General features: G+C 38.4%; 1 protein-coding gene across 1 annotated transcript in view; it reads right to left on the bottom strand.

Moving 5' to 3' along the window:
* Positions 1 to 17,526, bottom strand: part of LOC131256903 (nudix hydrolase 3) — a 56,905-nt gene that overhangs the window by 8,947 nt on the left and 30,432 nt on the right. The window contains exons 9-16 of the mRNA XM_058258002.1: positions 13,411 to 13,582; positions 12,428 to 12,690; positions 12,220 to 12,301; positions 8,906 to 8,971; positions 5,025 to 5,102; positions 4,833 to 4,928; positions 2,184 to 2,290; positions 1,868 to 2,036 (exon numbers count right to left, since the gene is read on the bottom strand). Of these exons, the coding sequence (XP_058113985.1) occupies positions 1,868 to 2,036; positions 2,184 to 2,290; positions 4,833 to 4,928; positions 5,025 to 5,102; positions 8,906 to 8,971; positions 12,220 to 12,301; positions 12,428 to 12,690; positions 13,411 to 13,582 (1,033 nt within the window). The remainder of the gene's footprint in view (positions 1 to 1,867; positions 2,037 to 2,183; positions 2,291 to 4,832; positions 4,929 to 5,024; positions 5,103 to 8,905; positions 8,972 to 12,219; positions 12,302 to 12,427; positions 12,691 to 13,410; positions 13,583 to 17,526) is intronic.

The raw sequence follows: 17,526 nt of genomic DNA, 5'->3' as shown, positions 1-17,526 counted from the left end.
TGTGTATTATGTGTTTATTAAAATGCTCAAATGTGATTTATATCTGAATCGTTTGTCACATGCTGTTTGACTATCGAAGATGAATGCCTGTTTTGTTTGAGTATAATTGGGACTACTGCATAGTCCAGGCAATCGGTAATGATTCTCGAGTTAGTGGTCGGGGTCGTTTCACCACACAAGACATGTTCGAGGAATCCGAGTCATACGCTGATTATTGACAGTGGTTAGGCCATGATGAGTGTGTATACGATCCATGTCGATTAATTCGACGTACGCTCTTACCAGTCGAGCTTGTCAAGTAACTCGATTGGCCCATTGTATGTTCACCATGTATGGGCGCTACTGCTTGAATCTAAGGTACCACTTACTAGAGCAAAACCCGTTTAACCTTGGTACCACGATCCTCTAAGACTCATGAGCCGGGCATGGTGGTATGGGACACCGTGGTCGAGCTATCGGCCTACGCTGGGGTGACAAGCCTCCCCGTAGTGTCCAGTGAGCAAACCAAACTCGTGAGCCAAATATGGTAGTATGGGACATTGTATTCGAGCTGTCGGCCTACGATCAGGTGACGAGCTTCTCGTAGTGACCTCGAGTATACACTAGGACTACGATCGGGTGACGAGCCTTTCCGTAGTGACCTCAAGTGTAAACTAGGCCTGCGCTGAGGTGACGAGCCTCTCCGTAGTAACCTGGAACTGCCTATCATATGTGATTAACTAGGATTGACGACTCTAAATGGATCATTGTTTGGGTATATGATATAAAGGGAGGTACCTTAGCTTCCCGAATCTGCTGTATGAATAGGCCTAATTAAGAACTTGGCTAATCATGCACATGCACCGCATTGCATGTGCCTTTGGCGTTGGAGTTGAGCACAGCGGGAGTGTTGCATGCCGTGATCGTGAAATGATCTCGCAAAGGGAGTGCAGGCGAGGGCATACATCATTAATACATATCATCCTTGCATTAACCAGATTACTTAGGAATGCTTGTTGTATTGCTTTATCATTACTGCTTGACTGAATTGATAACATGTTAACCTTTGCCTTATAGCTCCACTGAGTTGATCACTCACTCCCACTTTGGGATGGTTTTTTAAAACACTAACCAGACTCTGTTATAGTTTCATGTGATGTCAAGGCTTACGAGGTGGAGCCTGACTTCCTATGACGAGGAGGAGTTCTCGTATCTGTAACTCTCTGGCGGGTCTATGTAGACCTGGAGTTGCGTCACCGGGGCTACAGGGATATGGATTAGATTACATACACTTTATCATTTTGTATATTTTAGAACCAAACATGTAATTATTTAACCTGGTATCATGTTCATACTCTGGGGACTCACAAACACTTATATGCTTTATATACTTATCACAGTCTTCCGCTTGCGTAATTTAACTGTCTCTGGAGTATGATATGCTGATTTGGTATAATCCCACTCATGTTTAATGCACTAATACGGACAACATTTAATCATCAATTTCTATGTTGCATAAGTGATGCGTTGGAACTCGGGAGTTGAGCTTCTGCTCGACCCTCGATTTTCAGGGCGTTACACTTGACTGCCTCGTAAACATTTGGATACCACTTCTAGTTTGGGACTCTATCAAAATTTTGTTCCCTCCAATAAATGTGAATGCACCCTTTAGCATATTTGAGATATCTTACAATGTCATCCAGTAAAACAATTTAAAACATGAGCTATAAAGATTACGGGAAATTAAATCTGTACGAAAACGATTGATTTTGTAAGCAAGTTGAAGTGCTACATGAGAAAAGGCAGTGGTGCTATCAAAATATATTTCAAACAAGTTCTGATGTACTCAAGTCAAAAGGAAGAACAGAAAAAGAAAATGGAACCATACCAATCGCACTGTTGACTGTCGACCACTTGGAAGCTTGATGGTGTGAGGTCCAATACCATGGCAACATTCATGGCAAATTGTATGGGTAAAGAAAGACTCGAAATCAACTAGTTTCTTTTGTTCCTCTTTAATGCATGAATCAGCTATGGGTTGAAGAATAATTTTGAACCTGATTGGAAAGATATCACAGTAATCAGAATTTCATTAACCAAATACTGACAGATAACATCAGGAAAAAAGAAGAAGAAAAGGATGTGATGGTGAGGGAGGTTGTAAATGATTGATCAGCAATAGATTTTTTTAAAAATAAAAATACTTGGCCTCTGAGACATTCTTGAGCAGGACCATCGATGTTCCACGCTGATTTACTATGCGTTCATCGTTAGGCAAATTGAAAGCAACAGTTTGTGGACCTTTCACATCCTGACACAAGAACCCAGAAATGTTAACTTTGATTCCCAGAAAGTAATGCTCAAGAAGTAAAATTTACGTTCTATTGCTACTTAAAGAACATGAACCTCTTTATCATAATGAAATGCCAGCTAAAGAGCTTGTATAGAAAATTCTGGTTTGTTTGGCACCAACCAAATGCTGATTTTATAGCTAAGAAATGCAACCAGATGGGTTACATCATTATTGAAATGCGCAAACCATTTACGATACTGATGTTTCGTGTTCTTTTACCTAGAGCTTCATGGAGTTGATGAAGTTTCCCACTGCATTTCAGCAACAAAACTCAAGAGAAAATGATATAAAAATTTCCCCAAGTAAATAATAGACTAATTGTGGCATCTTTTTATTATCAATAACTATGATTTTATTAAGAAAAGAGAAAACAATAAAATCATAACCATGGCAAAGATTCTCCTATGAGCATGGAGGGGCTTTGAACACCTCCAACAACAAGGGAATCCTGCAATCTAGTTATAAAAAGCCACAAAGCACTTGGTTTCACAGGCATCCATTCAAGAAAGGGGTCTTAAACAAAATAAACAAAACTCACAAAAGGCAAATGACCCTTGATAGACCTATGGCTGTTCACTTTTTGTAGTTAATGTGCTCATCTCCACCACGAAACATTGCATTCCACCAGAACCCATAAGATGAAAAACATGATAACGCAGCAGATAGGGGCCTGTTTAGATGTACTCCAGTATGAGAATCAGATAAATGTAACCCAGCCTATATGCATTTTAGGAAGTGGATCTGTTTGGAGGATCCTCCAAAATGCAGATGCTAGGATGCACATAAAGCTCCCGTCTGCAAAATCCTCCAAAATGCAGATGCTGGGATGCACATAAAGCTCCTGTCTGCAAAATCCACCCAAAATTATGCGATGATAACAGGTTGGAGCGATTGTCATGCAGTTTTCATTCGGGGTGGTGGGCACACTCTCCCATCTGCATTTGATGTACGTTCCAAATGGGCCAGAACCAAGGTATTCCATAACAGTAATGGTGGCCGTTACGGCCACCATCGTTACCTTTACGATACAAGGTGTAATGACCGTTACCAAGCCCGTAACGGCTGTTACGGTCTCTCTTTTTTTAAAAAAAAAAACAAAAACCGAAAAACTTCTAATGGTCCCGTAATGGACAATTACGGGGCCTTTACTGGGGGCGTAACGGGCTGTAACGGGAGCTGTAACAGCCATTACAACCTTTATGACCCCGTAACGTGTGACGGTTGCCACCATTACCTTTACATAACGGCCTTTACGGCACACCATGGCCAAAACAAATGAAGTTGCATATTGATGTTCATGGACTAGTAGATTCACATAGTGAGTTACCTTATTATGTACGGTTGTGTCTGAGTGAGTCCCTAAAGTAATGGTTGAATAGCTGTTCCGTGCAATACCAGAAAGCAGTTCAATTTCAGTTCTGATTGCTTTCCTCACGGTGAGAAACCAATAATATATTTGGAGATCTCAACAAGATGTGGCTCGTGTCTATTAAAAAAAATTCTTTTAGAAGCAAAGATGAAGGAAAGGAGACTTTTGCATGTCTGCATTTCATCTTTTTTATGAGAAGCCAAAATTTCCAAAATTCAAACATATCAACAGAGTTTTCATTTATCTATCAACAATGATATTTAAACCTGTGTAGATTTCACAGCTTTGCAATACAAACGGAAGGCGCTAAATTTCTCTTTTTGAACTACCAACTGGCGATTAACGGGACCGATTCCACAACAGGGTGAATTTGGTTGAAATTACTAGGATATTTGAAACTTATAAGGTGGTTTTTTTAAATCTGATTACTGTAACTACTACGGCAAGAGATACTCATGAGAATCCTCGATGGGAACCAGAAAGGCTAATCATGAGACGTTGCTGAAATCTCAATTTTCATCCATCATTGCTTCCACTAAATGTTTACATTTTTTTAAACTTATTTCATGAACCGTAGGTCCATAACATTCAAAAGCTAACCACCCATGTGATGGCTGGAAGCTATGATGAAAATGTCTCAAATGGCTATGATCCTTGATTTTCCCCATCGAACAGATCCTCGATAAAGAGAACTGCAAATCTGAACACCAGTGCATAATTCCTGGCAAGTATTCTTTTTGTGGGATTTGGAGAAACAGCTATTCCTTAAAACTTGTGAAGACTGTGTCGCTGATCCTTGGCTGAGGAACCTCGATGTCTGTATAGGGTCTTTCTAGTATCTACCACAATGTACTCTGTTTCTTTTTCCACTGGTCATCTTCTTCATTGTCATCATCATAGAACCATTGTACCAGTCCTCTTTCACCAATCACTTTCGAAACAGGAATTCTCATTATTACTTAGCAAAAGTTTTACAACCACTTGACACCAACCATTCTCCTTTACCAGGCCTACAACCAGCTTGTGCATCGCTTCCACTTTTGGAGTTTCATATGTGAATTTGTTTTAACTACCAAAGTGCGTTGACTATTAGCCAAAAAAACAATGGTAAAAGAGCAAGTCACATCTCACCCCAGAATTGTAAACAAGCCGAATCACACGAATTGGGGCAGCAACGACATCTTTTGATTTGTAAATATTGTCCAATGGAAGATTTTCTTCCAAAACCTGGTTAAAAGTCACTATAAAATAAATAGAGGGGAGTGGGGAGGGAATAATACTATGAAAAGTAGATGAAAACAATCAGTATTTTCTTATGTATACCTTCAAATGGTCGCCAAAGAGTTTCACTTGAGAGGTTGCTTTGTCGTCTCTGATTCCAATGAATGCCTCAAATGTAGCCTAAAAAACTCTACTGTGGTTAATAAGCTGACATATAATATGAGAAGCAAACAGTAACAAGTATCATTCAACTACGAGATTAATAGCTTCCACCAAAAAAATTGCAGTCATGCAAGGCTATACGCAAGATTCAGTAGTCCACCCAGGTGGACAAAATCTTCATTCATACACTGCACAAATGGTATGAATGTACGCTGACCAGAATAATTACTTCACAGGGAACAACCATGAATGGTTTCATAGGCCAAAAGATGGCAGTGATGGGATGGTCCTAACCATTTACAAATAGTGTACGAAAATTACTAAAATCAGTAAGTGAACTTTGCATGTCTTTTACATGGTTAGGATTGTCTGATCATTGTGATTTTTGGCCAATGTTCCAGTCATGAAGCCTAAAATGAATGAAAAGATTGGGATCATCACACGTATGCCACGTGTACAGTATAAACTTGGAAGGACAAATTTGGGTGGACTGGATCTCATTCATACACACCCACACCCACACACTCACAAGGGGGAAGGACAAAATTGATAAAAATGGTCTATAGTTAGGGAGCCCCAACAATAGGCAATACCCTTTATAGGCTTTACGGTTCTCAAGTCAAATGTGGAGGCATGGAGCTTAGTGGCAGGATCAAGTTGCAATTGCATTACTTGTTATGGCATATTTCAATAGATGTAGTAGTCTTTGTCGAAAATGCAGATAAATCACTTCACACATGCACATGGCTAAGGAGCAGTGTTCGAAATATCGATATCGCGTTACGTATCATGTTGAGTGTCAAATATTGCATATTGTCTCCCATTTATATCTTGGTTTTATGAACATGATAATGTTTAATGTCCTATTTTACTTATGTTTGTGTTATAAGGTGAATTTAAGAGCTTGGATTGGAAAATGTGTTAAAAGCATGAATTTGATGCTCAAAGATCACCAAGACAAGGAATGGATCTTAGGAGACCAAGATTGAAGAATTCACATGCCAAAGATCCAAGGAAACCAAGTGATGAAGGAAGAGAATCGAAGACTTGAAGTGAAGAAAAGGAATCCTGAAAATTATCCTGAAAACAGATTCCGGGACCAGAAACGTTTAATTCTGAAAAAACTGCCAGAATAGACTTCGATTCTATCGAAGACTGTTAGATAGTATCGAATAATAGAGCGAAGACACTTCGATAGATTTGAGAATTTCAGGATTTCAGGCCAAACTCACTGGACAGTTCTTGACCGATCTTCGATTCAATCGAAGACTGTTCGATAGAATCGAAGGACATATCGAAGACACTTCGATAGAATCGAAACTACGTAAATTTGAGGCGGTTTCTAGATTTTTCCAAGTTGGTGCGAAAGGAGGTGTTGCATAACTATAAATAGGAGTCCCCAGGGCATCCCTAGGCATCATCTAGGGTTTGGAGGAGCAAACCACAAGGGTGGAGAGCCGTCGCCAAGCATTTTTCTTCTCTTTCTCCTTAGTTTTACATGTTTTCTTCTAGGGTTTTAGATCCAATCATGTCTATGGTTGGCTAAACCTCATAGCTAGGGCTAAGAGGTGAAGCTTGTAGCGTGATTGGGATGTTTTCTTTGCTTTGATTCATGTTTTATTGAACCTCATGGATTCCAGTTCTTATTTAAGGAATACTTTTAGTTTTTAATGGTTTGTTGTGACTTAAATTACAATAGATCTGCAATAGCTTTGAGTATCTTCTTTTCCTATTTTGAGATTGAGAAGTTAGGAAATCCTGTTGTTCACCATCATCTCATGGGCATGGTTGAGTGATGGAATCCTTCCTAATCTTCGCAATTCTCTTATGTTTGGTTGTGAGATTGGTATATCCTATTGTTTATTATTGTCTCCTGGGCATGGTTAGGTGATGGAATCACTTCCAAATCTCACAACTCTCATTCGTTGAGACTAGATTCATGAGATGTTCAGAGATTTGATTATCTCTCTTTTCCAATTGAATAGGATAGGACTCCAATTCCAATTGTGTTACTTGAATCAAGTAAGGAATCACCCTGATTGCTACAAGTGGATCCTTAGAAACCCTAGTTCCCACCTTTGAATTTCTTAAGTTTCTAATTAATTCTCTCACAATAACTTCCTTTTATTTCAGATTTAGATTCACATCTTTTTCTAGTTCTACTTCTAGTTGTTTTCAGAATACTCATGAGATTAGTCCTTGTGGATTCGACCTCGGTGTCACCGAGATTATTACTACATCGCAACCCTACACTTGGAGTTGTGAACATATCACACCCTTGGGACATGGATACGTATCGGTTATCGCATGGGATATATTGGTTGTATCGCGTAATGTATCGCTGATGTTGGAAACATGGGGAAACATTGGAAATTGGTCGAATTTGTCAATGAAATTTCAGTGATTGTTAAAAAAGACATCAATACACACTTACAAATCAAAACATTACAAAAAACAAGTGCACATAATAGGTTTTCTTTATATGGGGTCCTAGTCTATGCGTTGTCTAACTGAATTGATGCAAATATATTCAAAGTTTATTCATATAATTTATAAATGTACGAAGACGTGTGGAAACACAAGCAATACATTCAAAAGCAAAAGAAGGATCACTAAATCAGATTACATACATGTTTGATTTTATGTTTGGACACAAAGATTGCAACCGATTTATGAGAAATTGGGAAATTTTTAATTTTTTCAATTTTCTGCAACTCGGTACTTCTCCAAATCTCAAAATCACAGCTCCCAATTGATGAATTTTCATGCAAAATATGAAAAATCATGGATTTGTAACAATTTGAAACTGATTTAACATGATTTATAGAAGGAAAAAAAAAAGGATTGAAAATAAAAAATGCTCACTGGATCGAACATGTGGGATATATCCTAATACTTGTGCATTTCATATCGCACAGGTGGGATACAAGAAATATCGTGGGATATATCAGCCGATATCGTCGATATTTAAAACACTGCTAAGAAGAATGACTTTACATTCTATTAGATTGCAAAAGTAATTGATTTTGATAGGCCAAACTCATCTATGGTACAATGGTTACATTCAGCATGCATTCTATTAGGAGTGTTATACAAGTGATAATCCTAACAATAAACCTTTTTTAATCAATTAAAAGGTGGTGATATTTGCATGAAAGGGGTCTCTTGAGAGATATGCGTAGCATATGATTTGACTCTGGGACATTTGCTGATCGCTGACCTTGGAATCAAGTGATTTTCTACACGGCTGGTTTCTGTAGTAACACATATGAGAATTTTGGAGATCTAAAAACCTTCCATAGTAGTAGACACTTTACAAGTTCCAGTGTTTAGCATTTAGCTGGTTCTTTCCAAGGGCAATTTGATGATACACAACATACATCCCTTATCCAGATGCAAATACTTAAGTTTTGAGTTGCTACAAACCTATATCCTTTCATTGGGATCAAAATTAATGTATTGCTTTTATCATTTGTTTAAAGAAAAAGTTATTTGGAGGGTCTTGACCATTCACAAGTTAGTTCAATATTGGTGTGCCAACAACCTGATAAGCAAAAGCAATGAAATCAAAATAACCAAAACCTGAAATCCTTTCTCAAGAACCACACCAGAATAAGATTACGAAAGCAAGAAATTCTAAACTAAAATATAACACAAAGCACTGGCAACCTAGTACATTGTTAAGATGGGTGCCTTTGAATCGCATTGCTACATAAACAGAAAATGGACCACAAAAACATAACCATCGGACTACATTGAAGATGGGTCACACAGTCAGAATCAACAGGTAAATTAATGGACTAATTTGAAGCAAGTACTACCTTGTACCCAAAAAGTGTGTCTTCGTATGTCTCATATGGGCCAATTGTAATGTCCAATTTAGAATCCTACAATGAATCACGTGTAAGTGGAAAGGAGTTGGTCCACATTATCAACAAGATTAAGCATACATTAGAAGCAAAGTTAATACAAACTTAGCATACCCTACATGAAAAGAAACCATTCTACCCAAATGGCAAAGTAATATCACAGATTTAGTCATTAGTACACAGTTTTAACCAGACTCTTGAATTTGAGTCTTCCTGGCATTAGTTGTAACTTTTTCTTGCTTACAATAATTATCGCCTGTGATTTTTGGCCATGACCCATTCGGATGTTGGTCAACCAAATCAATGTCCCAATCACCCAAGATGTGAGCCCCAGTACAATGAAGATACCAGAGATGGCAAGCCTCATATCTTTTCCCTCTAACTCTTCACTTATCAGTTATCACTGAATAGAACACTTAATCAATTCCTAGATAAATATTGGATATTCTTTAGAAACTCTGACTAAACCAAAAAAGAAAGACAAACACACAACAATTAGCGAATCTGCCACGTATGAAAAGGTGGTTTACCGTTCATCCTTCCAAATTACACAGACTAGCGAGCATTACCATACCCACTTCCCATAAGTGGGAGTGATTTTTACCCTACTTTCACGTGTAACCTCTAATCACCACCCCATACACTACAAAATGTATACGTATGATTACATAATTATGATATCTTTGTTGAAGTAGTCGCAATCACCAACAAATACATGAAATGATTTTAATACCTCCATTTCTTTTTTTATCAGTAACTGCACTGTATTTAACAAAGAAAAGAACTACACAGGAAACATATAACTCCCAAAGGGAAAAAAAAACAAAAAGCCAATCACCCCTCCCTCCCCATATTGAAGAAACCCATCCACCCCACTCAAAGTCTTCCTTGTTGTCCCAACAAAATCCTCCAAGGGCCTGTCTGATTTTCCATGCCCTCAGTAAACACCTTGTAAATGGGTAATAATTATTTAGGGCATGTTTGGATGGTGGAGTTCCACCGTAATGTGTGTAAAACTCATCATCATTACCCCTTGTAGCTGATTGGATAAACCAAGCTGTCAAATCATAGTAATCCGTCAGAATTACCACCAACTTGGATGGATGGAGATGCGTAGATGTGGCATAGTTTCGCGGGCCCCACCATAATGTATGTGTTATATCCACACCGTCCATTTATCTTGCGAGATCATTTTACAGAAAGAGACAAAAAATGAGGCACATCCGAAATGGAAATTGACCACACCAATCGAACGCCTGCCATTAAAAACTTCATGCGGCCCACAGAAGTGTTGGATGAAGCTGATATTTGGGTTATGCCCTAAAATGATATTGCAAAATGGATGGACGATGTGGACATAACACATATTAGGCAAGTTATATCCACATGTATCTAATCACATAAGTACATTACATGCATATCAAAAAATTGAAGCTGCCACAGTGGTGTTGGTATTACAAACGGCTTTACTTTGGACTATTGTGGTAGTGATAATCATTACACATTTACATAACATTACACCACATTACAGTGGAATTCAGCCATCTAAACACGCCCTTACTTAAGTAATTACTGCATCGTTCCCAATGCAGACAGTGACAACCTACTTTTTGAACGCTAAAATCGAGGACACTGCGAAATAAATGTGCAGCCCACCATGATGTATGTGGCTTATCCACACCGTCCATCCGTTATGCCAGTTGAATTTAGAGCATGAGCCCAAAAATGAGGCAGATCCAAAGCTTAAGTGGACCACACCACAAGAAACAGTGGGAACTGAACACATGCCATTAAAAACTTCTCGGGCCTAGTGAAGGAAACAACTTTCAATGGTGGATTTCAATGTCAGCCCTAGTTAATTACTCAGCTTGTTGCCACATGGGTTCTTTGTGGTCGTATGGATTCCCCCCTAAGGTAGCGGCGTTCGGGTGGCTAGTGGGGCGGAATGGAATCTAAACAATTGATAATTTGAGAAGAAGAGGATTATCCATCCCTAAAGCATGTCTTTTTTTCCTTAATGCTGAGGAAACTGTAAATCATGGTTCATCCATTTCTCTTTTTCCTCAGATATTTGGTCAAGATTGCTTCGCCTAGCTGGAGTATCATGGGGGTTATGCCTAACTCAGTGGATCATCTTCTTTGCACATGGCATGCTGATCTGGGATGAGCTCTAGGAAAAAGAAAATGGCAACTCATTATGTTGGCTACTCTTTGGGCTATGTGGGCCGAAAGGAACAGTCGAAGCTTCCGGAATCTAAGCTCTTCCGCAGCGTGGGTTTTCTCTAGGGTGTTAGTTTTGTTTAGGGATTGAGCTCCATGATTTCTTTCTTGGGTTTTAGCCAGCTATGGGGCTGGTTGGTTGTATTTTTGCTTCTTTCTTTTTTTCTTTCTGTTCTCTTTTCTTACCTTTAGTTTTTGTTCTCTGTGTCTTTTCCTTTTGATTAATAAAGTTCTCATCTTTCAAAAATAAAATAAAAAATACTATCCCCAATATCCATATCCTTTGCATGGAGGCGGAGGAAACCATCAGCCACCTCTTCCTCCATTGCACCTTTGCTCACAAAGTGTGGTCCACGATCCTTGCCAAGTTTAAAGTGTGCTGGACAATGCCAGCTTCAATATCTTCTTTTCTCTTTATCTGGCATCTCTCTTGCCCTGATAGATGCCTTGTCAGAGCTTGGAGGTCAGCATGGCTGGCAACTCTGTGGGAAATTTGGATGGAAAGGAACAATCGATGCTTTCACGACACTGCCTCATCTGCTACTAGAGTCTCGAGGCTTGCCCTTCATAACGTCAAAGAGTGGTTGACTGCCCTTACTCCAGATGACTTTTCAGTGATCTCTTATCAACTCGACTAGCTTTTGGTGTTTTGCACTGTGCCATGTTGGTTCTCTTAGTTGTGTAACCCTGTTACGGGCTTCGTCTCGAATTGTATAGTTTCATTAGGGTTTTCTATTTCTTATGTTTTTGCTTTCTTCTTTTTTGTTTTGGCTGTTTGGCTTTTTGTCCTTTGGGCTTTTTAATATTACTTCAACATCCTTCAAAAAATATGCACATCTTCTGGAAACTTGATGATAGAACACCCAATAATAAAGAGATGACAATCAATGAAGGATACTGAAATTAGTTGATTGCGGAAAGTAATAACTACCACATCACATTTGGTAATTGGTGAAAAAATAGTGAATGCAGATAAACTAGCAAACTTTTTATTGATAAATAAACTGACCAACTTAGTAAAAACTAAAAAGTATAGATATACTCACCAACTCCATCCAGGCTATGTCAGATTCATAATAGTCATTTGAAAGAAATGCATTGGCTTTGGTTTTCAGCAACATCTTCAAACTACAATGATGAGATGGAAATGAAAGATTATGTTAGATTGTTACGTCCACAATCAGTTGCATAGTTATGAAGTTCAATAAATGAACCTCCCAACTTGCTTCAAAGAATTTGGCAGACTTAGCTTACCTAGGAGAGTCAGACAGTTCGCCTGCTTTATGCAGAAGTTCGGCAGCTTCTGTAAGAAAATTTCTGTACTCTTTGGAATACGGAACCATATAAAGATCATGCAAGTTCGAAGACTTGGACACCAAAACCTTATCAGTGGAAGCAGAAGGAATAAGCAATGAAGAATCCTTGCAAGATTCACAATGCCTTCGAATGACGTGAAAGTATCCTGTTGCAGCTTGTTGTTGCTCCTCACTTAAACTGCTCTTCCACAACTCAAATTCCTATAGCAACATTGGAAAGATCTAAGGATCTTTGAAAAAAGAAAGAATAATTACTAAACAAATACTTACCCAGAATAATCACTAAACAATATTTACCCTTGCCATAAATACTCTATAGTTATTCCCTGACACATTGAATAAATTTAGAGATGGGTGAAATTCATGGTGCAACATTTTCAGAAGTTCTCCATCCATGCTTGATGACCATTCACAACAATCCACGCAAATATCTCAAGGTTTATCATATTTCCTAAGACCAATAAGTCCCCCAAGACCTTAAAACGTCATTGACAAGAGCCTCACTGGAAATGGACATAAAGATTATGCCACTAACCTGGAGTTTTATTATTATTATTTTAAGATAACAAACCTGGAGCTGTTGCTCACCCACTATCCTGAAAAGTACCATCTTTACGTAACATTAGGATCTGAGGTGCCCCAAGATGGAACCCACATCTACAAAACTAAGTTCCAGACAGAGAAGTTCCCTGTTTGGAACAAACGGGGAACTCAGCCTCTAAGTTAAATTACAACTCGTTTTTCATATGGAATTGAATTATCACATTTATATGGTCATTAATTTTATACCACCAACCCATACTCGAGTCCTTAGCATCTGTGTATTATAGTATCCCATGTAAATGTGTAGATAAGATTCACGTTTGTACATGGTACTATACATTCTAAAACTCGTAGATCAAAAGGATGCATACAACTTACCATTTTATCCATATCTGGAGGATAGAAATTTGCACCAGGAGGTTTCACCAGAGGAAATGCAGATCTATATTCAAGTCCCTTCCACCCAGATACAGGCCTTGTGGATTCCACACACAACTGGACAGCAGAATCAGCAGTTGTCAGAAATGCCTTATTTTCATCAAGGCTCGACCTGTTATGAGAAGGGAAAAAAATTTGTTCAACCCAATGTAAAAACACCGAGTAATAGGTGATGTTATAATTCCAGAGACCATGACTCATTGACCAGATTTCAGTGTCAATGCATAGTGACACTAGTATGTAATTGATACAATAACAATTTATGTTCAGCAAAATGGGTGTTTTAAAAAGAGAGGCAAGGCACCCAGGTCTTCTGAGAGGCGAACATAAGCCTCCCCAAAAACCTTCCCAATTTCCTTCTTTTCATTAAAAAATATCAAAATAATGGAAATAGAGAAAATTAAGAATATATTCTAAATTTTATATAAAAATTGCGTGTAACATTCTTTGATATCTTTCATGAATTATCTATTTAATTCCTACACATTTAAATGTTGAAAACTTGAAATAACTATTAACATTATTATTTAAAAGAAAAACATTGCCAAAACATAACTAACAAAGAAAATTTTATGGAAATGTTAACCAATAACTGTTAAGCAGTGGGGATAAGGGGAAAAAAATCTGTGGGCTTATTCCTCCAATACATAGAAAGAAGTAGAAGAAATTCAAGAGATCTCTCTATTGGTGTAAAAAGGAGCTAAAACATGTTTTATTCAACTTCTTACTCAACTACCACTTTCATGGTGGTAGAGGGATAGAATGATAAAAGTAAATATGGAGAAAAACTATGTTCTTCTATGGTCCTTGAGAAAACAAATTGAGAGGCACTGTTCACAAAAGGCATAAAGCGTACAAGATGTGTATGCCTCACTATCTAAGGCATATGCCTCATGTACATTAAGCTTCAATATCTATGCCTTAAGATATCTTAGGGAGCCTCGCTTTGAGGCAAGCCTCAAGACCCACTCCTTTTGAAACATTGATGAAATAAAAAGCACACATGGACAATATGGAAACCAAGTATTTGTGTTCAAGCTTAATTACTGTTCAAAATTAAATCAAATGTTCAGAGCCCAGCAAAGTTGAATAGGTTTTGGTTTGGTTAGGCTTCAACTAGCAAGTTCTACTTCAGTCCAGTTGATGATTTACTTCTGGTTGTTATTAAAATCGGTAAGATTTTCTTTGATTGTGTAAGGTACTGGATTCAAAAGAACTACTCCTAAACCGAACCCAAGTTTTAGGTAATGATTTAACTACTTAAACAAAAACTTTGTGCAGGTATATATCAACCATCATCATCATCCAAGCCTTATCCCAACTAATTGGGATCAGCTAGGTATATTTCGATCAATATTTTCAAATTGAACTTTCGGTTGGCCATCACCCAATTGGAAGCAGATTTCATGAAATTGACAGTACACATGATGACAATTTCTCAAAGCAGAAGTGCATAAAATTGAAGAAGCAGATCTTTTATTCATGGAATTAACATTGCACATGATGGCAGTTGCTCAAATTATCCAAAACATCATGAGTTACTGTTTAAAAATAAAAATTTAAAATTTAAAATTTAAAATTTAAAAAAAATAAATAAATCTTCATTATTCTTAGAACTTGTTCATTCTAATGTCTAGATACCTACTCCGACAGCTTACAACATGGTTTGGGTATCATGTTATTTTTGTGGATGACATTAATCGTTTTACATGGATTTATTTTCTTAAACAAAAATCTGATTTATTTCTCTTTTGATGCATTTTGTATCTTTATTATGAAGCACTATGGTAAGTGTTGAAGTGATAAAGTCCCTTGATATACATTGATACACTACACTCTGAAAGCTTAAGCTTTTGGAGTAAATGGTTGTTTGACATGGTATCAAAGCGGAAGGTCCTATGTTCGAATCTCGAGAGCAGCAAATATGCCTCGCTAATATATTATTCTCCCACGGGGGGTCAGGAAAATCAGGTCCGGCCCAAGGACCGGGAAATTAAGCCCGGCCTATTTATGGTGTGAGTGTCCCTCCACCTTCGTCAATATGTTCCCGTGCGGAGTTCCCACCTCGCACTTGCGGGGGGGTGTTGAAGTGATAAAGTCCCTTGATATACATTGATACACCACACTCTGACAGCTTAAGCTTTTGGAGTAAATGGTTGTTTCACATGGTATCAGAGCGGAAGGTCCTATGTTCGAACCTCGAGAGGAGCAAATATGACTCGCTAATATATTATTCTCCCACGGGGGGTCAGGAAAATCAGGTCCGGCCCAGGGACCGGGAAATTAAGCCCGGCCTATTTATGGTGTGAGTGTCCCTCCACCTTCGTCAATATGTTCCCGTGTGGAGTTCCCACCTCGCACGTGCGGGGGGGGTGTTGAAGTGATAAAGTCCCTTGATATACATTGATACACCACACTTTGACAGCTTAAGCTTTTAGATTAAATGGTTGTTTGACAGTAAGTAGATTAAGCTTTCCAGGAGCAATGAGGTGGTGAATACAACTCCGGTTAGTTCTGTTTTTTTTTTTTTGGGCAGCATGGTGTCCAACAACAATTCTCTTATCTACATACCCAAGCAAAAAATGGTACAAAAGAGATAAAACACAGACATCTCACCAGGCTTTATTCTTATGGCCAAAATCTTTCCATTTAGTAGTTCACAACATCGATTGGATCCCATTCCGCACAACTAATGACCGATCTCCCCACAAGGTGCAACATGGCTACTCACCCAACCATGTGGAGTTGAGGATTTTTGGTCGCCTTTGCTTGTTCATGTTCTGAGCTCTCATAGGTAGAAACTTGATTGGAAGGCAGATTGCTACTTTATTGATTACAGTGAATCTCACAAAGGCTGCAGATGTTATACTCTCAAGAAGCAGCGTATCCTCATTCTCTCGACATTTTGCATTCGATAAGTATGTTTTGGACAATCCACCTCATCATACTCCAACAATAAGAGGGAGAGTCTTCTATGATTAAGAACATGGTCTCCTTCCCTTCCCTGTCAATACCTCCACGAATTCTGGATGCAGGCTTCTTCCTTAGTGTGGTCTGGAGACTTACCTCCACCAACAATAGTCTTAAATGCACTCTACACATAGGTGCACCCACTTTACTCATTCCAGAACCATTTCAATAGGATGTTTCTGGGGAGCACAACCTGCATATTTGAACCCATCTTTTGATGAGGTCTACAATCAACGACATAAGGTCACACTTCCCTCCGCAAATAAGCTTCCCATAGCAATCCACCAAGGGAAGAAATCTTTGCACCCACCCTCTATCTTTTTAAGGCCTATATGGTCATAGTATTGCCATAATGGAACCAACAACATATCGCATTGCCAGCAAGGATTAGAGATGGCTTGACACTGTGGCAGAGAAAATAGATGCATTATACCAAAATGCTACATGGGATACTGTTCCACAACCCCCCAACAAAAAAATGGTTAGATGAATCGACAACATTAAACACGAGTCCAATGGTTGTATTTTTTTGTAAGGGTATTAAGAGATTTTTATTAAAAGGAGGGAAAAAAAAAAAGAAAGAAAGAAAGAAAGAAAGAAAAGAAAAGAAAAGAAGAAGAAGAAGGAACACCCTATTATAATAGGAGGAATCTCCAATCAAAAGAATCTGAAAAATAACAGCCATTTTAGCCAAATCATCCTCTACATCAGTGGCTTCCCTAAGGATGTGGAGGAATGACACCAAGAGTGTCCCCCTCATCTCCCATATTTCCTCCACCCACCTTGTTATTCTTCACTAGAAAACTTCAAATGTCAAGGCCTATTTGATCACATTTAACAAGTCTCCCTCAATTATAATCCCCAGGGGTTGTGTTCAAGTGAGCTTTTCATTTACATACAAGATTCCTCACCTCTACTTGTTTGGAGTCCACAACTCCAATGGTTTTCTTGAAAGGTTCAGAGCATGCCTTGTGGTGAAAGAACATACTCAAGAGTATGGTATTGACTATGATAAGACCTTCACTCTGTTGTCAAAATGTGAATAGTCTTTTTTTTCTTTTCTTTTCTTTTTTCGTGCTCTTACCA

The sequence above is a fragment of the Magnolia sinica genome, chromosome 9 (assembly GCF_029962835.1).
Source record: "Magnolia sinica isolate HGM2019 chromosome 9, MsV1, whole genome shotgun sequence".
Lineage (NCBI taxonomy): Eukaryota > Viridiplantae > Streptophyta > Magnoliopsida > Magnoliales > Magnoliaceae > Magnolia > Magnolia sinica.
The sequence above is the reverse complement of the archived record's forward strand: the minus strand, read 5'-3'. Positions and strand labels throughout refer to the sequence as shown.